This window comes from Dendronephthya gigantea, unplaced genomic scaffold, assembly GCF_004324835.1.
Source record: "Dendronephthya gigantea isolate DGI-Jeju-01 unplaced genomic scaffold, DenGig_1.0 000116F, whole genome shotgun sequence".
Taxonomy (NCBI): Eukaryota; Metazoa; Cnidaria; class Anthozoa; order Malacalcyonacea; family Nephtheidae; genus Dendronephthya; species Dendronephthya gigantea.
Window position 1 is genome coordinate 497,064 of NW_021163126.1, and position 22,857 is coordinate 519,920.

The 22,857-nt window shown below is 35.8% G+C and overlaps 3 protein-coding genes, 1 non-coding gene and 1 pseudogene across 4 annotated transcripts; 2 read left to right on the top strand and 3 right to left on the bottom strand.

The window, feature by feature from the left end:
* Positions 1-5,542: 5,542 nt before the first annotated feature.
* Positions 5,543-8,437, bottom strand: LOC114535341. Its single transcript, XM_028556703.1, has 11 exons — positions 8,337-8,437; positions 8,151-8,259; positions 7,930-8,013; positions 7,630-7,810; positions 7,429-7,518; positions 7,214-7,282; positions 7,060-7,129; positions 6,891-6,959; positions 6,664-6,815; positions 5,938-6,216; positions 5,543-5,589 (listed from the first exon to the last, which is right to left on the bottom strand). The coding sequence occupies exons 1-11, from the start codon at positions 8,357-8,359 to the stop codon at positions 5,543-5,545; spliced, it is 1,173 nt and encodes a 390-aa protein (XP_028412504.1). The 5' UTR covers positions 8,360-8,437.
* A 101-nt stretch (positions 8,438-8,538) lies between these two features.
* Positions 8,539-10,988, bottom strand: LOC114535342. The gene is made up of 6 exons (XM_028556705.1): positions 10,490-10,988; positions 10,255-10,363; positions 9,876-10,096; positions 9,019-9,068; positions 8,779-8,863; positions 8,539-8,700 (listed from the first exon to the last, which is right to left on the bottom strand). The coding sequence occupies exons 1-6, from the start codon at positions 10,622-10,624 to the stop codon at positions 8,539-8,541; spliced, it is 762 nt and encodes a 253-aa protein (XP_028412506.1). The 5' UTR covers positions 10,625-10,988.
* A 317-nt stretch (positions 10,989-11,305) lies between these two features.
* Positions 11,306-12,792, top strand: LOC114535315. The gene is made up of 4 exons (XM_028556680.1): positions 11,306-12,057; positions 12,153-12,257; positions 12,344-12,513; positions 12,593-12,792. Exons 1-4 carry the CDS (start codon positions 11,306-11,308, stop codon positions 12,790-12,792), a joined length of 1,227 nt encoding a protein of 408 aa, XP_028412481.1.
* A 4,032-nt stretch (positions 12,793-16,824) lies between these two features.
* Trnat-agu lies at positions 16,825-16,897 on the bottom strand. Its single transcript has one exon. It is a non-coding gene; the product is annotated as a tRNA-Thr (tRNA).
* Positions 16,898-20,619: 3,722 nt separating this feature from the next.
* LOC114535354 lies at positions 20,620-21,991 on the top strand (annotated as a pseudogene).
* The last annotated feature ends 866 nt before the right edge of the window (positions 21,992-22,857 follow it).

Genomic DNA, 22,857 nt, shown 5'->3' on the forward strand with positions numbered 1-22,857 from the left:
TCTTATCCAGACCAGAAGTTAAAAAGACAGTTGTATAGTACTAAAATCATTCATGCTATTATGATGTTTACAATGAAGAAATGCAGTTTAAAATCACTTGCACTTGATTGAATCACTAGTACAAATTATTAGAGCCTTCAGTTACAAAAGGTTTCTGAATTTGACTTGTGCATGTTCACACTTTGCATCAAATGTTTGTGGAAAGTGATTGAAAATTGGCTGTTCTGTAAATCACTATCCTTGGCTCAATTACAAAAATTCATGTTATATTGCACTTTGTTCTGTATTGCATTCTTTCACTGTTGCCTGATATGAAAAATATCTTTCTGACTTTCAAATTCCAGAAAGGACTCTTCAAATTCCTCTAATGGTTTTGGTAACACATAGCCCCACACTTTAGATATAGTAGGTAGTTAAGGTATGTAATATAGGCCCCTGGGGGCTAAATTGAGAAAATATGGTACCTTGAAATATGGAATGATTCTTGAATAAATCTCATTAATTCTTGAATAAATGTCAATAAATGTTATTTATTATTCAGCAGAACAAGAACCATATGTGCATATTCCTACTCATAGTTTTCTGTGACTTTGTCTGCAATTTTTCATTAACCCCTGGAGGGGACATGGAGGCTTAAACATTTACAGCTTTTTGCAATCAGTTGGAGTACCTTCCTCAACGATTCTCAAACTTTTAATGTTCGGCTAGAATTTGAACCCATGCCACTGGCTTTTGTATAAACAAATTATACACTCCATCACATAAAAAATATGACAAATTTCCTGGAATAACAAGACTAGTATATGCCAAAGTTCAAACACTTTTATTTAATATGATACTCACAGAACATAATTTTATTTGTTATTGAGTTTTGCTTACCAAAATTTAGCAGTCAACTGGCTGTTTTATCTGCCATACAAGGAGTCAGGTTGCAATTCTAAGTATAATCTGTTTTATACCTCTAATTTATGTATGTGTCTCCTGCATCTGTTTAAAATAACAATGAAGTTAATGTGTATGTTTAACTGCATTATGTTATAGACTTGTGCAAGGCTATTGATTCAAAATCGGAGAAAATGAGATTTGTTTCGTCACAATGGCAAGCTCTTAGTGCTGAAGAAAAGAATGATTGGAAGAGCAAAGCCAAGCAGGTTGACAGAATACGTCCACTAGAACTGGGAGAAGACGAAAGACGAAAACACATTGCCAAGACAAAAAAAAATCTCATGAAAGAGGTATGTAAAGTAGATGAAGAATAAGGAATATGGTCAATTAATTCACTGCTTGCATTGCTTCTCAAGATGGTGAGGAGACCCAAGTGGTAAATTTCAATTCAATTTATGAAGACTTTTTTTTAAAGATTTCTTATCTGGAAAACCTGGGATGCGAGGTGGCTGTTGTGATGATAGAACCAAGTGGGAACATCAATCAGCATGGTTCAAACAAAGGTGTTCAGTTTCTCATGCAAAACGAAGCAGTGGCAATAAAGTTCATGGAATTCTTTGGTAATGTATTAAAATGTACTGTAGATTAATTTAGCTTATGCCTATCATACAATAGTAACTCCAAACAAAATAGGCGTTTTACCAATTCAGAAATTCAATTTTATACCTAATAATCAATTTTCAATTTTATTAAAATGTACTTTACTCTACTTTATTAAAAGTTGACATGTAGAAGCCTAGTAATATACGGTAATTTACGGTAATTTATTAAGTTTGTACCTTACAATTTTAAATACAATGCAATGGAGCATTTGGAAAATTGATTGACTATATTACCTGGAGTTTCCAGTGTGTTTTGTTTGTACTACTTTTGTTGATACTGTATTGTTGGTGTCATAGTTGCTGTAGTGTACATGTAGTAAAGTAGTCAACATTAATTCCACAGATCGCCCGGCGGAAGACAAACAACATACCCGTGCCGATGTCCAGAATCTGTTCAACGAGAAATATGGTAAGTGTTTTGTATAAACCACACTTATTTCCAAAATAATGATCGCTTGTGTGAGAGAGGATTGCCTACACGTGTGTACTGCTTGTAGATTGATATCTTAACATGGCTTTTAATTATTTATTTTGTATTGATGAACTAAAATATAGCTAATTTATAATTTATATGTTTAAGGGACTTTTGTTTGGTCATAATGGATTAGTAAATACAATCATTGACAAAAATATTGTGACGAGCCGTCGCCCCCCCCCCCTCTCTCAACCACACCCTTCCCACACCCCTCCCTCACCAACACTTCCAAATCAATGTTGCCTGGATGAAAATGCTAGAGTATATCGCAGGCAAGATGCGCTAAGGCTTCAACATAACAATTCAACATTGATTTGGGGGAGGGGGGTTATTTGAGCAGCAATACTGTCGGCAAAGTTATTTTATATACTGTAAATTACAAGCACTTTTGTTGAACATTACAGCGAAATTTTTCAATAATTGTACATTATATTGTGATGATTTCTTTCACTGCAAAATAACTCACACACTTTGAATTTACATCACATGAACTTATCCAATGGTTGAAAGTACAATTGGTATTATTAATATCCATTATATGGAATGATTGCGGTGGATTGTGGTCATCTTTTCTCCTTCACAGCTAAACTTGAGATGTTTTTGTCACCAAAACAAATATTAAAATATAGTGCTATGTGTTTTAAAAATCGAAAATTGTAAGCTGTCGAGTCACCTAAACTAACCTTTTTAAATATTCACTTGATAGAGAAACTTACAAAACCCTTTCTCGCACAAGCACGTCCTTACGATAACAAGACATTAGTTACATAATTAGAAGTAGAAAGAAACTATGGAAGAATGAAATACACTAGAACTAAAAACTATACAAAATAATTATTTTAAGGAAAACTGTAAACAATCGATTTGAAGTTCTAGGCCTATTTGACTTTGGTAGTTTCTGAACTTTTTACACTTTTAATAACTTTATATAATGATAGATTAATATTTTTGAATTGTAAAAATAGCCTTTTGTAAATTTATGATGTAATTTAACCTGTCGGTTACATTATACAGGTAAATCTATCAGGTACATACATGTACATCATCAACTTGTTAACAGATTGCAATAATCGGAGACTTACAAAACCTTCCGTCTCTTATTTTACTTTAGGTGAAGCATGTGGGATTCCTGGCAGTAGAGTTCCTTACAAAAAAGGTGGTTTTACAGTTACTGGACTGCCTGAAGGAATTATTTTTAAGAAGCCGCTCAATTATGGAAGTGATCAGATAAAGAAAGTAATGATGAATGCGGAAGAAATTATCTTTCACATCACAGGAGAACGAAACATAAACGATTCAAAACTAACCCATGACCCACTGGCTAGTACATCTGTACCATCAGACATTCAGAACTTGCTTTCTAAAATTATTGAGAAGGAACTGATACCTGAAGTCGTTTCTGGCAAGTATTCAATAGAAGAAAAAGATTTGGAGGTTAAGGATTTGCAAATTACCAAACAAGAATTTCAACATCTCACTACCAGGTTTCGAAAGTACTTCACTGAAGATGGCTGGAATTCCCTGAAAGGAAACTATGAAAGAAAACTGTTTGAAACTTTGCACAATTATTCGTGTCACAAAAGATGATACACAGTTAATATTTCAGATCAATTGAGAGATCAGAAGTGTACGATGAAAAAATAGGCTTAGCTTTTCTAACTTAGGTGTAATTATAGGGTGTCAGAGCAGATCATGCGTGATCGATTTCAAACTTCACGAAGGAATTACTGCTTGAAACTTTGCACAACTATTTGTATCACAAAAAATTCTACACAGTTAAAATTTCAGCTCAATTGAGCGATTGGAAGTGGGGGATGAATGAATAGGCTCAGCTTTTCTAACTTAGGGGTGTAATTAATATAGGGTGTCAGAGCAGATCATGCGTGATTAAATTCAAACTTCACGAAGGAATTACTGCTTAAAACTTTGCACAATTATTCGTATCACAAAAGATGATACACAGTTGAATCAACATAATAATTACTTCAAATTTCTTAATTAATTTAACTTGTAGGTACCCCACGTAAGTATTTAACACTGCATTAAACTTGCTGTATTTTAAAAATACTTAGGTGGTGCACTTACACAAGCTAATTTAATTATTGATGTCACCAAGCAAACATACAAGAATATTATTCAAATTTCTTATTTAAAAAACAACAAAGAGCTATATTCACCAACAAAAGACTATCACTTCAAACACAGTGAATTTTGAGCAATGAGGATGCAGGAAAAATCAATAGTCACCTGGAAATTTATACTAAAGCGTAATATGCGAGGGACAAATTATTTCAATTGTTTTAAATAAATAATTTAATTTAATATTTGTTATAATTTTCTTGTATGATTGCATGGCGACTTTAGTAATTATAATAACTTGTAGGTACACCACGTAAGTATTAAATACTGCAAAGCTTTCGGTCCGTTAACCCGGACCTTCATCAGTGCAATTACTTGAATACACGTTTGCGCGTCACTTAAATATCATGTTAGTCGTGATTAGTTTGCTCGCGCTATTAATTAAACGGTTTCATTTAATTAAGTTCTAATTAATGCGCGCGCCCTAGACAAGTATTTGACTAAGAGACACCAAAAAGAGCACGCCACGTACTATTAAGTGGCTTTCCCTCTTGGACGATAGTTTGATGTTTATAAATTTCAATAGATTCTCTCATTTTACGAGAGACAGTAAACTTATCGTTTGCTAAAATGGTAGCATCGTTCCATTTAATGCGATGATCATAAGTCCATGCATGGTGAGCTACTGCAGACTTATCCAGTTTACCTTTCTCGCAGTTCGTCTTATGTTCTTTAAGACGTATTGAGAGATTTCTACCGGTCTCTCCAATGTAAACCAAACAACATTCACATGGAATGCGGTACACACCAGGTTTCTGTTGTTCATCGACGCCATCCTTGTGTGTGTAAAGAGCGCGAAACAATTTGTTATTGCTAGAATGGTAAACTTGTATTCCAACTTCTTTTAAAATCCTAACGATTTTATATGAAGCTGGGCCAATATATGGTAAACAGACAGAGGATAGAATGAAACTCGTAAAATGAGAGAATCTATTGAAATTTATAAACATCAAACTATCGTCCAAGAGGGAAAGCCACTTAATAGTACGTGGCGTGCTCTTTTCGGTGTCTCTTAGTCAAATACTTGTCTAGGGCGCGCGCATTAATTAGAACTTAATTAAATGAAACCGTTTAATTAATAGCGCGAGCAAACTAATCACGACTAACATGATATTTAAGTGACGCGCAAACGTGTATTCAAGTAATTGCACTGATGAAGGTCCGGGTTAACGGACCGAAAGCTTTGCAGTATTTAATACTTACGTGGTGTACCTACAAGTTATTATAATTAATATTTGTTGTTATATAATTTTTCACATTAGACGGAGACTATGTTTGTGCACCAAAAATAAATCAGATTGTATAGACAAGATATATAATTAAAAAACCTATTATGTACATCAAACATCATGCAAAATGATACAGAGAGCTTTGGATTGATTTAGAAATCCATTTCAGATTCATCTTCAACCTCGTCATCTGAACTGTCTAAAATTGACAATATCTCATTGTCCTGTTCTTCACTCTGTTCCTTTTGGTCATCTAGTTGATCCAAGTTCTCGAAAACGTGTTTGGTAGAGGGCATGGTGCTTTCATGACTCCATTCGATTTTTGGAATGGACGATGATACATTATCTGGTAGGTGATTGCCAAACGTTGCACCAAGAACAATTAGTTTGTTTTCCTCTTCCAGAATCTTTCTTTGAAGTATGCACCGAATTCCTCGAATGAGTACGGTTTATGACGAGTCATTGTTGTCCTTCAGCCATTCTAAAAAACTTGACTTTTGGGTTTGGTGATACGTAACAAGCCTACACATTTCAGTTTCTAAATAACTTGTTTCCTCCTTGCATCTTTCGATGAAATTATGCAAATCTATTGCGCTTTTCTTCACAGAATATTGAACTTGATCCTCACTCAAAGTGCTTTCTCTGAAATCCTTATATAGGTCGGATTCTGGATCTTTTACCTTGTCAAACTCTAGCTCTTCTGGCAACCCAGTTACATTGTCTTTCCAAGCAGCAAGGCTAGCGTTGTACTTTTCAACAACTACTTTAGCAGAATTCGTCCTTTGTGTTATCTGCTTAGAAACTTTCTCTGCAATTGCTTGGCCGTCTATTAATCGATAAAAAAACACAAACGAATGAGTCATGTCAAACTTAGAGTGGGAATTCCCATTTAAAGCTCATCATTACAAATGAAAGTAATGTCGATTCATAGGATACGGCACACCGTGAATAAACATGTTGAAAACCTAAAACAGTTTTACCATTACAGTATTAGCATACGAACTTTAACTTCCATTATAACATAGGATTACTAAAGGGGTCGTACGCGTCTACGCGACGCAAGCCTTTTTAATGTTTACATTATTTTGTTTTGCCTTCATTTTGAATAAAAGGCAGTTTATATTGAATCACCAGTCCGCTTAATTGATAACTATATGGTGCCAACCTAAACTAAACAACCGAGCATAGTTCTTGGATCATCAAACGATCACAATTTGAGTTATAGCAAAAAAAAACCCTGCATATTTTTGCTTCAAATTTAATAAGAACATACGTTCGACTGCAAGTGAGTATAATTTTTCTAATGCTTGGTTTCGCCTATCCCGAAGAACAGACAATGCTGCCACGTTGAATTTCTCCTCGCCTATTCTCCATCTTGGGTGAACCTTGTAGCTTTTTTCAATTCCCATGACAATTTTTAAAATCCTGAAGTTACATAAAGGTATATATGACTTTTAACACCAAAAACAATTCTATTCGGTCGCTAGTTCCAATACTTACGCTTTCTTCCTCTTTACAAGCTCGTTTATGGTTTCATGATTTTCAGCTTCTGTTGAAGCAATGCCTTGTCTGTAGCATACCATTATAAGTATTAGAAAATATTTTGTTAAATAAAAATAAATGAACAATCAGCCAGGAAATGCACAAAATATATCATTATCAGTCTAACCTCAGTTCCTGCAAGAAAACTAAGTTATGTACGTATTTAGCCTCCCACGACATGGGCGATGGTTTTCTCTCTACAACATCAACAGTTTATGATAATATTACACGTCTTGTTACAAATGAACACGGTATTTCCTTATGTTATAATTGGTACATACTGCCTCTCGTTAACAACATATTCTCTTCTGCTTTCATCCAAGAGTTAATTACATCAGTACCATAGGAAACTGAAATTGAAAGACCTTTCTATTATAACGTAATTCGACCTATGACAGCACTATGATACTAACACTTACATTGAAATTTTGCGCATATACAAAAGCCTCATCCAATAACTGTTTAATACTATCAAATGTTAGATAAGATGTTCTACCTTTTAAATCTGAAAAGATCTCCTCCAACTGTACTACTGAGTTTTCCATTAGTTTCTTTGTTTTTTGCATTTTAGACAACAATGCCGGACCTGTGGGGAAAAATCAAGCATTGAATTACAAATATATAGTCGCAAAAAGATTACCAATACTGTAATGATATTGGTGGCATAAATCCACCAAGGCAGAAATATTCAACTAGCCAAACTGTAGAAGACGATGTCTTGCATGGTGAAGAAGCGCATCTGTCAATACCTCAACCCTTCGACCAGCTGTCATTTCCTTTGTCATTGACGAAAATCCTCTGAGGTAAGACCAAAGTCTTTCAATTCCTTCACCGTCAGTAAGGCCAAATCCCTCCTTTCTTCTAGGACCAAAAGCAACCTACATTTCGGGACAATTCTGAGATAAATAACAACATGCGACATACTGCATGACTGCACCTAAGAATGACAATTAAATTTTTGATAACAAAACCGACAACTTCTAAACCATATATTGACCTGGCAAGAAGATTTATGTCCATATGCATGGAAAACAGGAATTGCCAAGTCAATGCGTCCAAGAATGGTATGCTCTTCGTTTTTCTATCAAAAATAAAATATATATGCAAATGGATATTGAAATTCATATATATTATTCGTAAGATTACATCTCCAAATGACAGAACTTTACTTCTTCTTAGAATTTGAGCTGTAATCAGGCAGCTACGCCTATACCTTACCTTTAGGTGGGCAGACAAAGTACATGCAATGTCATACATTATTTTAACATCAGTATCCTCATCATAATGACACAGAAGCTTTTTAACCTCATACACTGAATATGCTATCCTAAAATATACAGTATGTTGCACTAAATTACTATCAACATGTACACTTGCACTTTAATTTGATGACTGTTTGCTCACCTTTCTCCATGTTTGATACTCATAAATCCCCTTGGGTATTCATGTCTGCATACTCTACCAAACACTCCCTTCTCGTCAAAAAGCTTATTTCTTCCTTTGGATCATAACAAGTTACTAACCTCACCAGATTTAAATTCATTGCAATCCTAGGAAAAACAGTGGATTCTTCTATAATAATGATAATATTCACCAAAACTACTTTTTACAGTACAATCACCAGTAACCTGACATCATCCTGATTGGCAAAAAATGTACCATTGTGTCTGGCAGGTAAAAGATTCGCATCAGCAGACTTTTCTCTCACAAGCCTAAAACATCCATCCATGCACTCAATGGCAACATTCTTGTCAGTATCAGTTTCACTCTACAAAATTATCACAATATGTTAAATACAAAAAGGAGAATGTGACATAAAAGAAAAAATACCTGTGGAGTTCTATACCTGCAAAGGACATAACGGGCAAACATTGTCAGGTTTTTGTTGCAAGACAAATTGTTTCATTGTTTTGAACAAATGTTGGTGATATCTACATAAATAAAATATTATTGTTGGTAATGTAAATATATATATATATATAGAATTGAAGCTTAAAATTTATCATAAAAAGTTGCAAAAACAATAAAATAAAATATTTGACAAGAACAGTACTGTGTCATGCAGTTAACCAAAATACGCCCCTACCTAAATTCATCAAAAGAATCATCATTCAATATTTTATAGAGATTCTTAACCTTAGAAAACCAAAAAATATATATAATGTATGAATAAATTTATTTATCTATGGTATATAATTAAAGTGTACCATATATGACATAACATTGATTATTTTATAACACAAAAGAAATCTTTAATATGTTTCACATGTATATATAACTTATTTTCTAGTTTCTCACTTCATTTCATGGTTTGCTAACGAGACATTCCAATTTGTGTGATATGTAAATAAGTGTATATTTGCACGTCCACTAATTATGAAATTTTAAACTTCGCTCGGAACATGAGTATCTGCACTTTGTAGACTTTATAGTTACTGTATACTAGTTAGCTGGCAACCAAACTAACATAATTAGTAGGCAAATATAATTTAATGTCTTATACATCAAACAAATTGAAATATCTCATTAAAGCTGGAATCAATAATATGTAATAAATTATAGTTATTTTCTTTATCTATTTAATGCCCATGGCATGACTCTAGTATTTTACTCTGGCTAACCCTATATGATTTTACTTGTCCAATGGAGATTCCAAGCATCAAAGTGTTAATAAAACAGTCAAGTTATTGTCATTTAGAGCATTTAGAGTTTATATAGTTAATCCCATGTCATTTTCACACAGATAAATATTACACAGTATATAATAATTTATACTTGGTATGCAGTATGCTCAATATTATTATTATATTTTAATCAAGAATTGTCTATTTAGAAAATATAAACATAAAGTATTTGGAGAGGTTAGGTGTCAAGAATTTGTTCTGAATGATGTTGAAATAGCATGGAATTACTCAGCTTCAAATGTACAACAAAATAACATACCCAAACAGGAAGCATATTGGACTTATTGAGGCCCAACACATCACAAAATTTCTTTAACGATACATGGCATTCCAATAGAAGTGTCTCAGCAAGTGTAACCAACTTAAAATGAAATGCAACCTGAGGTCTAACAGCTGATCCTGGCCATAATTGGAACTTTACAAGTGTAACTGCAGCATCTTCACAGTTACAAAAGTTGATCCATTTCAAGTGTTGATGCCCTAATAAAAATGCACCATAGGAGAAACTTACAGAACTTTTCTCAAAATTATTTTAGGACTGAAAACAAACTTGAATACAGTTATCAAATCCACAGTACCAATAAACCCACCTCTGACTCCTGAGGGAGATGCAAAATAAAATGAAGGCCACACAGTACCTTTTTCATCAATACAAATAATGTTTTGTGCTTGTGCAGTTGGACAATTTCTTTGGTGATCAAGAGTCAAAACACCATGATTAACAAATAAAGGAACAAAACAACCATCCTGAAAAAATAAGCAACATTAATTTTCAAACAGTTGGGTCTGGGGTAGGGTCAGTTCTGAATATGTAATATACATATAAAAGATATTGAAATATGTTATATTTTACGCCAAAAACATCACACGCACCTTGAAAATTTCAAGTAGGTGAAAGACGTTGCGTTGTTCGTGGATAGTTTTCGCGCAGTTGATGCAAAACAACTGTCTAGGACCACAATCCACGCAGCGACAAACAGCGAAGTTGTTATGGCACTCGATGCACATTATACTTTCGTCACAAAAAGCTTCTTCCTCAATGCGTGCTTACAAAAGAGACCCCCTCACATCTTCCCAACTGTGATACTCTTTCACCCGGCGCAAGTGATATCGTGAAAGACTAGAAAAAGCTTGGTCATCACTTTCATGGCTGCTATTTATATCGTCGATATTTGAACCATCAACATGTTCTTCTTCCATTCCCGTTGTGAAAAACTTCTGCTTACTCGAACTTGACTCCTGAGAAATCTTGCAATAGTTCTTTGAATTTAAACGCACATGTCTTGTAGTTTTTTTTCCCTTTGTTGACTGCGTATTAACGCGAATTTTGCATGCCTTAAAACGCTTGCAAGAATCCGCCATTTTGGCGAACTTCTATTCCCCGAGCCGGCGCGAAGCGCCGTGCGAGGGTACTAATTCCGCTGGGAGATTTATTACACCCGGGTATTCTGACAGAACATAGCGAAATCCAAAGTTGCTCAAATTCTATGTCGTGTATGGTGGCCAAGAGCTGCCAATTGAAATTTATCAAAACATTTTCCTTTTTTTTTTTTTTCTACTTTTTTTTAATTTTTTTAAAAATAAAAATAAAAAAAAAGAAATTGAGTGTGGCCGACGACTGCCACTTGGCCGATCGCTGCCAACTAGTTTTCAGGCCATAAAAAAAATGCACGCAGCTTTTTTGCTAATATGGCGGACGGTGATAATTGGAAAGAGGATATTCAACTCAAAACAGACTTAGAGAAATATGTATGTCAAGGAATGAACAGGAAAAAAATTTTGGACTTTGTACAACGAGATTTTTCGAGCTATGCGTGGAGCATACGTACATTAGACAGGCGTTTACGGTATTTTGATATATACTACAACCACAGTGATATACCAGTTAATGATGTGAGAGAAGCAGTACGAAAAGAAATTGAAGGTCCTGGCAAACTGTTAGGCTATTGTGCTATGCACCAAAAAATAAGACAGGAACACAACTTACTTGTTTCTCGCGATGCCGTATATGATGTGATGGCTGACGTTAACCCAGAAGGGTTAAAGGCCCGTGGCCCAGTTGGCGTTAATAAACAGCGAAAGAAAGGTAATTTTACTTCAAAAGGCCCAAACTGGGTTCACTCGATGGACGGGCATGATAAGCTTATGGGCTATCAAAACTCGACCTTTCGTTTAGCTGTGTACGGATGCATAGATACAGCAAGCTGTAAGATTCTGTGGTTAAGAATATGGGTGTCCAATTCAGATCCACGTTTAATAGGAAGGTGGTATTTAGAATACCTCATGGAAACCAAGATCATATCAAACATGATACGAATTGACAAGGGTACTGAAACAGTTTTAATGGCCACCATGCACGCATTTCTACGTAGAAATCATGGTGACCAATCTGATACCTCTGAGACTGTAATCTTTGGACCTTCCACCTCGAATCAGGTAAATTACCTAATAAACATGCATATAACTATTGCTATCATCTAGAGTTGTGCAAAAACTGCCATATTTTTATTTTAATATTAACTTTTTATAGATTGAGAGAATGGTGGAAGGAGCTCCATGAACGATTAGAAAAATTTTATAAAGAGAAACTAAATATTCTAAAGGATCATGGATATTATAATCCGCATAATGAAACTGACAGGTTTAGTGATGTTAAATTAATTGTATATTGGCCAATTTTTTTAGCATATCAGTTCAACTAATTCAGTTTTATTTCTTTTCTAATAGAAATCTTTTGGCATTTATTTTAATTCCTTTATTACAAAGGGAGCTAGATATTTTCAAAGATACTATTTGGAACTCCCACAGAATCCGCAAGCAAGCAGAAACAACGTTACCAGATGGGATTCCAAATCATATTCATGCTTTCCCTGAAGAATATCATATGGAAGAATGTGGTAATATGTTAACATACCGTTCAGTAAACCCAATGTGATTGACAATTATATTTACTTTATTAATGTATTATTTTACAAGGCTTGCCAGTGCATGATGAACAACTACAAGAAGCAGCAGTTTTATCTGGAGTACTAGATGTCCAAGAAGATTTTCTAGATGCACATTTTAGACAGATGTGCGAGCAAGTCACTTCAAACATGGATGTCATTCAAGCTACTAATTTTAGTGAATCATATATAACTCTTCGACATAGCATCTTGAATATGTCTTCTGTATAAAGTTAACAATTGATCTGTCAGACATTCAACTGCTGATCAGTAAATCAAGTTTAATAACTTAGAATGAACTTTTCAAATTATGTTATGCTGTTGTATTTTTCAAAACAAACTTTAAATTATGTAACAGTATTTTGCAAACAACATCAATATTAAAAAAACATAACGAAACCCACAACTAATCCCAAATACCATTACTATAAGACTATGTTTTGCCAAAAGATGCATCTGGACTGTCTTACGTGTGCGATCTTCCAGGGTCAACCCAATTTCTTCAATATTGCTCTTGCCACCTGAAGTGTATCTTTTGATAACCCAATCACGACCTGCAAATTCTGGATGTTTACTAGATGCTTTGAAAGCATTTCGAAAAGCTCCAGTACCAATTGGCTTTGTCTCCTCCAGAAACTCCACCACTGTTGGGACCTTTGACCATACAACACTATCAACATCAAACTTGTATATGCTGATAACAGTTGTTGGTTTATCAACATTCAATTTCCCAAGTTTGATCATTTTGGAGAGAGACATACTCATTGGATATTTAGTAGGACTTGAACTGCTACTCGCTTCACCTTGGTTCACTTTACGCTTACGGGGGAGACAAACTGATTTTGCACTTGAAACATAAACAAAGCTGTTTGACTGGATAGAGTCAAACTGGTACAGAGAAAGTTCGCTTGCTTCGCCACTGTCTACTTTTCCTACAAACCTCACATGTATAAGTTTTAAATTAGGAATCTGACCTATAGTTTTGCAGGAAGGTCCCTGCTCTCCCGCCAGAATATCACACTCCATATTACCTCCAATTCTAGAAGCAAAATGCGCCTTGCATGCCCGTTTAATCGTGTTGATTGTAAGCTCTTCGTTTGTATCAAACTGCACGAACTCACGAGGTCCTACTCGTGCATACTTTTGGGCTTTTCCCGATACCTCGGAGGATAGCCTCTGTATGGTTAACTGGTCACCTTGAAACTTTTTGCTTAACTGACCTCCTTTATTCGCTCTTTTTTCTTTTATTTTGTTATTCAGCTTCCTCCATGCGTCAGCCATTGTTTTACAACACCACGTGTAATAGGGCGCGTTTTCTTTTTATGGCCTGAAAACTAGTTGGCAGCGATCGGCCAAGTGGCAGTCGTCGGCCACACTCAATTTCTTTTTTTTTATTTTTATTTTTAAAAAAATTGAAAGAAAGTAGAAAAAAAAAAAAGGAAAATGTTTTGATAAATTTCAATTGGCAGCTCTCGGCCACCATACTCGTGATCGTGGACCGTGGACGTTCAATGGTCATGGTACTTGTGCGCATGCGTGAAATGCGAACGAGTGTAGACTGGTAATCAACGAACGTTCTGATTGGCTAGGACAGAAAGTTTGTAATTCAATGAGAACGTCAGCAATTTAACTGTCATTTCGTAAACATTTTTGTAAAAGCGTTTCATAAACTTTGTGCAAAGAAAGTAAAACGAGAAGAAACAAGATATATGAAGCATGACAGATAGCAAAGATGAACGTGGATACAGTCAAAACAAAGCCGTGTAAGAGGAATAATTCATAATCTCCAAGCTTATAAATGTTTTCAAAGACAAAGGGTACGTGTTTATTTTGTTTATCTCGTACTTGTTTCGCGGTAAGAATGAGCCGTATTTGTATACTTTTCAGCTTTGTATGCCGTTCATTTGTTAAATTTTCTGTTTTTCTGCAAACGCATAAACCTGTGAAGGGCTATTACACCTTTGCTTTAACTTCAAAAATTGTTTTTGAAAGTGTAATTTGAATTTTGGTATCAAAAATACACACTATATTTATAAAGTATACTGAAACTTTTAGCCGCCGGCGTTGACTGCAATTACAGAATAAAATAACATTTGAAGTTTTTTCTTTGTCTGTGAAGATTTTGTACTGCAAAATTGAACGGGCAATGTTTACACTAGCTTTGTGATTATTTTTGTATTGAATGATGGAAACTTTAAGACTGATTTGAGTTTTGTGTCATTTCATAATATAAGTTTAGATCAGGTTAACTCAGGAAATTGTGTACTTGGTTTGAAATAGCGAGGGGTTGCTGCATGCATGTATTTCTAGTTAGAGTTTATAATACACAATAATAACAAATAACTCGTTCCCAGTACAGCAAACAGCGAACGCGTTAGATGGCTCAGATGATCATCCCATGTGAAAACTTATAATTCTCAATATATGTGATTTAGAACATGCGGAACGGGTGAAATCTTGCACCAAATACAAGCGTAATCAGATGTTGCTCCCTTCATGCCGAGCAACAGCAACAGGAACTGTGTGTACAAAAAAAGAAAGTTTGTTAACAAAATAATAACGTAAAAAACAATGCCTCCGTGCGTTTGCTCAAAGTACCTTGTAATCTGAACCGAGAAACATCTCTACAGGTACATGTTTCTCATTAATATCCACAAAGCCCATGTCAACAATCTTGTTCACATCATCAAAAATCCTTGCACAGGATTCCTTCAAAATATCATAGGATTCTTTCCCCTTGATAACTGCAACCGTGTGATTTTCTGGAATGATCAAGGGAAGTATAATTGGTTGCTTTATAATAACCAGATATCACAACAAGCCACATAATAATATAAGATGAATTAGCCCATTAAGCCGCATAGCTCCCCACTGACGAGTAAAATCGTCTGCTGTTGGACAAGTAAAAAAATAAGTAGGGTGCACTGGGGTGCATTGCCACTTAATGGGTTAAACTTTCACCTTTGGAAGATAGTACAGCTTCACCTTCATTCAGTATTGAGAATGAAAGTATTATGAACCCTGTGATCCTGGACATTTTGGCACCGTCACCACTCAATTTGATTTTGTATTTTGTTGGTATATCTTTCCCTTCAAGCACACACTTGTTCATCTGCAAATATCAAATGTTGTATATATACTTGTAACTGAAAATACAGCTGTACAGTAAACTAGCTATCAAAGTACTGAACACTAATAGACTTTTTTAGTAATTATGTACAGTACATTGAAGATGATTTCTTGGCCTGTGAGGGAGCCTTGTCAAACATTCATGAAAGTCAATGCATCCTTAGTCAAATATTAAGCATTTGTAGAATATATAATTTTTTGAAAGGGTCTATCATAAATTAAAACTGCATTTATTTTGGTACTACAGGGTGCATAAAAAAGTAGACATTTTTTAAATTGATCTCAATTTTCTAAAATAGCTCCAAAATCCTAAAGTTCAATTTTCAGAGTCGAGACACTGTTTTCCTCAACAGATTGAAATTGGCTTGTGCACAAAATTTAAACACCTCAAAGTTATTTTGAGTTATTAGATGGAAAATCTCTTTCAATTGGTTTTATATTGCTGCTCAGGGTGGCAATACAAATTTGAAATCACTATATACATTACCATTATCATTTTTTTAGAAATTGATTGTTTTCACCGAGTCTATAAACTCGAACAATTTCCATTGTCACCCCAGGGATGTTGGTCTGGCTATGCCACTGACCTTCGGTCACCTCTCTAGGGCCAGTATCTTTATTTGTCTTCATAAAAGGGGGGGGGGGTGATATTCCTTAAAGTGGAGGAAATTTCCTAAGAATAACATCCTCCTGGCAGGTGAACACTGTGGGCCATATTTAGTTCAGACATGTAATAGCAAAAGTATATGCAAGAACTACATATACTGTTTAAGAGAATAAACTTATTAACACTAGAAATTGGCAAAACGGGCCTGGCTTGCCGTGGGGGAAAAATTATGGCAGTTGGGATTTTCTAGGAAGCCAGGGCACTCTGTGTGATATATACTTACATGGTTCTGGATTTCTCTACATAGCACATCTTTGAAGTTAAGTTGTGCACCTTCAGCAACACCAGGTGTTCGTTCTATATGCGTCAGTTTATTAAGCGACTCCTTACATTGCTTGATTAAATAAGATCTTGGCAATTGTTCTCCAGCTGGTGTCATGCTCAGCTCGTGATAAGTAGCCTCACCTATAATGCTTGTATGTTACTCTGAGTGTATTACCACACCGGGCAAGCACAAAAAATGTGCTTGACCACGGTGGGTTTCGAACCTACGACCTTTGGAATACTAGCCCAATGCTCTACCAACTGAGCTACGCGGTCACAGCGGTTCGAGTAAGTGATATTTCGGAACAGGATCTAGTTCCTTCTATACCATTGTAATCTTGTATATGACAATTTTTCTATGATGGTGCGATGTACTCAGGTGAATACAGTATATAATGTTTGTATGTTACTCTGGGCTAGTATTCCAAAGGTCGTAGGTTCGAAACCCACTGTGGTCAGGCACATTTTTCGTGCTTGCCCGGTGTGGTAATACACTCAGAGTAACATACAAGCAATATATATTCACCTGAGTACATCTCACCATATAGAGAAAAATAGACTCACCTATACAAAACTGATCAACAACAAGCAAGACTTGCTTGATTTTATTCTGGTCCTCTTCAGAAATGTCGTTGAAACTCTTCTTAGACGCTGTTGAGTTATATGCTAAAGAGTGAGTTGACCCAGACTTGTCCGAGAAAGTTGCAGATTGTAATGTTAGACCAAAGGTTTTGGTAAACCACAAGCTCTTTTCCACGTTGACCTTTAGTTCCGTAAGTTTTCGATGTTGTTGCCTTCTGCCGACATCTTGCACTTCTTTCCCTGTATTTTTAAATGTAGTTGAACTCCAATCTCATCAAGATAATCCCTCAGATCCATGTTTTGCTCCAACACCCTATCATATTCCTTCTGCTTATTGTTCAGGGCTATACCACTTGACTTACTACTATAGTTTAGAACTTTTATTTCAGACCACAGTTTCTCACATCTGTCTTTCAGACTTTTATTTTCCTTGGACAGTATCTCGACTTTCTCATTTGTTCTCTTAACTTGATCCTGAAGCTGAGTCACCTTGACAATTTCACCCTGATATATTGATATTTGCTTAACGTTAAGCAAATATTCTTTCCTTGGACGGCCATTTAGCGCACGACATTTGCTGTTTACTTCCCCACAACTTCTCCTTAGGATACCGTTGATTCGTTCGTTTTCGTGTAGCTGTATTCCATGTGATGATATAAAAAAATTCAGCACTGCAACAAGCGAATACCCTGCTATCAATGCATCCTTTCCGAGTAGATCATGAAATCGTCTTAAATGTTTGTGAGGAATACCGATAGTGAGGGCGATATCATTGTCATTCACTGCAGATTTGTTGGTAAAGCTCTTGCAAAGGTCGGAAGACAAAGAGATCTTCTGCTTGAACGAACTCAAATCAAATATATTCTTCAGAAGATCAGACATTGATTTGATTTACATTTCGATTTGCATAGAAAAGGTTTGAAGCGCATATCATTTCCCGCGTTCAAACGACAACAATACAAGACAGCAACGTTCACCAAGGTACATACATGAATATATGGTGGTATAAGCAGAGAGACCACCCTGTAGAAACACTGTTTGATCCCGTTTAACCCTTATTATCAATATTTTATCTAATAAAATGGCGTCTACTTTATATTTGCGAAGAAGAAGACAGATGTTTTGGCATGTTTTTCAGCCTTTGCGCGCAACATAATCATGCAAAACAATCATATATTTGCGCAAATTTCCCTGGTTTTCAACTTTTATTGGTACGGGGTTAAATGGGTCTGATTTCTCTGAAGAAAACAAAAATATTTACGGAATAACATGTTGTTTACGGACGAAGGGCGGCAAACTTGGTACAATGTGAAATATGTGAGGAAAGGCCAGATTAAACTGTCACTTTTGACGCGAAACGGGCTATTGATATACATTTACTGTGATCCAAATGAACACAAAGTTGGCGATGAAGTGTACGTACTTAGAGGTATGTATTTAGCTGGAAATTTGCATTATTAAATTTCTCTTGATTTGTTCGTGTAATATTAAGAGCGGCAAATTTTGTGCGAGAAACTAAACTCTTTCGAATTTAAAAAGTTGTCATCACTCTTATAAATTTAATAGCAATTCCGCCATGTTTGTTTAGGGAGGATTGAGCATGCTCAGTGTTAATGTCTCAAAATTCTGGCCATGATATGGATCCTATACAAATCATACTATTAAGTTCAAAATTTGTCAAGACTATGTCAAGCCTGTTCACATTACCAAAATCTTGCCCCAGGTCTGGTGATTTTGATTTCGGATAAACAACGCTCACATCTAGGCCTAGGCGTGGTCCAGGCCAGGTCAAAGCACGTAGTGTAAACGCGGTTTCAGTGAAACGATCGCACAGTTATTGTCAGTTATGCTATAGCCTATACGATCGAAAAACCGTATTTCTGTTGTAGGCTAAGAATGAGAAGGGGTTACTGATCGTTTTTCGTAGCGTCCACGTCCTACATCACACATCTCCACTATACTTGAAGTGGAAAAGGGAATTTACTACCTTATTCTTTAATACGACCGTACGCCTACCCAAACACGACACCGCGCCGTCTATTTTGTGCGCTGTTGACTGCAGCTGAGCTGGTATTTGGGATTTTCCTCAACATCCAACCTCTCTATCAAGGTACATGTTTTTTATCACCAAAGCGAGCATGCATACGGTGATGCAAACTACATGCATAGCGCGACGTAAACCCGTCTGCCACATAGTTATTATATTACCCGTGGCCGTACTCAGCCTCCACATGATCAATCATTTATACTAGAACGGAGTAATAGAAATAATAAATGTACTTCGTATTTTAGCATATCCTAGAACTTGTAACATTTCTGTGAACGAATTAAATCGACCACACGCTTAATAAAGGTAAAAAATAATTTATAATTATTTTTTTAAAATTACATTGTTTTGGAGCATAACTCCATGTACCTGATTATTCATATTGTACATGATTGATAAACTGTTACAGTACGTGTTTGTGGGTGCATTATTAAATATTATTTATTTCCTTATTTATTTATATATTATTAACACTAGGTAAGTGACGGACTATTTGAAAAGCGATCAGGGCTATGAAGTAAAAACGGTGGCACAGAAAGAGGTCCAGTTATCAATTTGAGAAATTTTGCGTGAGCAAAAATTCCGTTTCGAAATTTCCTCACTTCCTAATCACTTTCTGATGGTCTATTTTAACTCAGGCCACATTTTTTTTTCAATATAAAACGTCTTTCTCTATCTTTGTAATTGGGCTATTCTCTTCCTTTTCCAATTTTAGCCGTAATTACTTGGGACTGAACCAGATATCTGTACGGCAACAGTTCGTAGGCCTTTGAAAATGCCATGTGTGGATATGATTCGAGGAGGAGATTTGATATGGTTCGAACTGGTTTCTTTCACATATATTCCACTCTGATTGTTGACCAAGCAGACCAAATTCATTTGAAATAATTATTATTTATCTGACCACAAACTTTTTAGATCTAGCATTTTGGCCATAAACACCAATACTTTTCATATGCAGAACGAGTCTGTGTTTCTCAGGGACTAAAAATAATTTTTACAAAATATAATTATATCACTATTATGTATTAGTATACACCCGACTCTTGTCTATTACAAATCCTACATTCTCATTGGCTACTCAACCATTGTCTATTCGTGATGGTGCACGTTTGGGAAAAATCAAAACAAACATGAAAAATATGGGAGTAAACTCTCGTTTTGTCGAGGTTTCTGAGGAATTTTTAGAGAGTTTGATCGAGAATTCTGGCCCTGCAAAAACTAAACAGGCTACAAAATATGGCATGAAAATTTTTCATGGTAAGGAACGAAATAGAAAACCGTATTTTATTAATAAATCTGCTTTTATTCAGCGCTTACGAGTGGTTAAATAGGCCTAAATTCACAACATTTCCGTCAATTTGCACTATAAAAACTGTATTTTTAGAATGGTTTGCCGCACAGTCTAAATTCACTACACCAATGGAACAAATGGCCAAAGACGAGCTTTGTCAGTGCCTCCAAATATTTTATGCAGCTGCAAGACAAAGAGACGGTAGCGAATTTAAAGTTACTACGCTTCGCAGCAGGGCGCTTATATAGTATATAAGCGCCCTGCTTCGCAGTATACGTTCAGTGATTGACAGGCATTTAAAACAAGCACCAAACAACAAGCCTTGGTCGATAATTGCTGACCCTGCATTTGAGAAAGCCAACAAAACCCTGAATGCTATTTGTAAGAAACAGACGAGGGAAGGAAAAGTCGGAGCAATTGTCCACAAAGCTGCAATCACACCAGAACAACTGGAAAAATTGTATGAAAGTGGCCAGCTTGGCAACAGCGACTCGCAAAATCCTCGTCAGCTCATGCAAACAGCTTGGTTTTATATTACCCTCTATTTTGGTAAACAAGGCCGAGAAAATCTAGGAAAACTTACCAAACAGATGCTGGTCCTTCGCTCAACAACACAAGGACGCCGATACTACGAGTTCCATCGCGAAGCGTTAATTTCAACAAAAAACCACCAAGGCGGTCTGAACGACAACATCAACGAAGCTGACGGCAAAATGTTTGAAGTTCCCAATTCACCTCGTTGTCCAGTTAAAACTGTAGAAAACTTAATGAAGCACCTTAATCCAAATCACGACGCTTTGTTTCAACGGCCAAGAGAAATTTGTGCCAAGTTTCATGTAGACAGTGATGAAGTTTGGTTCTGTAATTCTCCCCTTGGTATAAACACGCTCGTGAATCTACTCAAGACAATGTCGAAAGCCGCCGGGATAGTCCCCCACCTAACAAATCATTGAATTCGAGCTACGCGTCTGTCACAGTTTTGTCCGACCACAATATAGAGGCAAGACACATCAAAGCCGTTACTGGTCACAAATCTGACTTCTCCATTCAGTCGTACAGCGCGAGAGCATCTTTCGAACAAAAGGAAAACATGTCGAATATCCTAAGTCGCTTCGTCTCGGGCGAGAGTAATCCTTCCATTCAGTCTAGCCACTGCAGCTCTACTTACAGCAAGTCAGACCTTATGCAAACATCATCCGCAAAGTCGACGTCTTCAGCACCTGAAATGACTGATCGAGCTAGCCCTGATGTCCAGTTTCGCATAGAAAACCAAGCCACAAATATCCAGATGCAAGCTCCACAATCGTTCAATTTCCATGGCTGCACAGTGTCAATCTTTAACAACAACTACACCAGACAAGAATGATCGTTCCCACTTTCCCGTTGAACTTTTCTTCCCTTGGTAGTTGTTTCTTTTATAACATTTAAGAAGAAATCTTACTTACGAACGTTTTTTGGGCATTTTAAAACCAAACTGTTTGCTTTTGACCGTTGATCTCGCGTGTATTATACGTATTGTTTACATGTCATTTTATGTCACGTGAGTGACGTTCGCGCGACCGTATAAAATTAAATTAATTAAATTATTTTTCGGTGTAATTGTGGTGTATCGATTATTTTCTCGAATTTAATATATCTAGGTACAGGGTGTATACTAAAACAATTAGACAACTCGCCTTCGTTGTCCATGAACGAATAGTCAACTCAGGCTTCGCCTTCGTTGACTATTCGCTCATAGACAACTCGGACTCGTTGTCTAATTGTTAATTAGTAGGATCATGCTTACTGCTCTACTCAATCCTGAATAGATAGCAAATAGCAAAAAAAATTCCCTAGCTTATTTAAAATAAAAATATTGGCATATTGTGAAATATTTCAGTATGTTATTCTACCAAAACAATTATAACTTGCTCTCTATTTCTCATAAAAATATTTAACCTGAAATATAATTGTTAAATATTGCCCAATTACAACCAATGCTTGGATTGGATTCCATTAAATTAAATATGTATCATGATTATTGAAAAATTAAATAATAAGCTATAAGGCATTTTCATGTTTTTTTAAATAACTGCAGCTGTCTGAAATGTGACCATACCATGTTTCAACATGATAATAGAATGGCCTTGTGAGCACAACTGTGCAATAACAACTGTACAATAAGGGCCACCTTATGCAAAACATATTTAGTACAGCCAAAGAATACCAGCCCAGAAACTAATGAAATACATGGCAACTGGCTATCTACCATACACTATCCACCATACACTGCAAAGTTTGAGGTTTGACCCTGACCTAATCCTTTGATCAGAT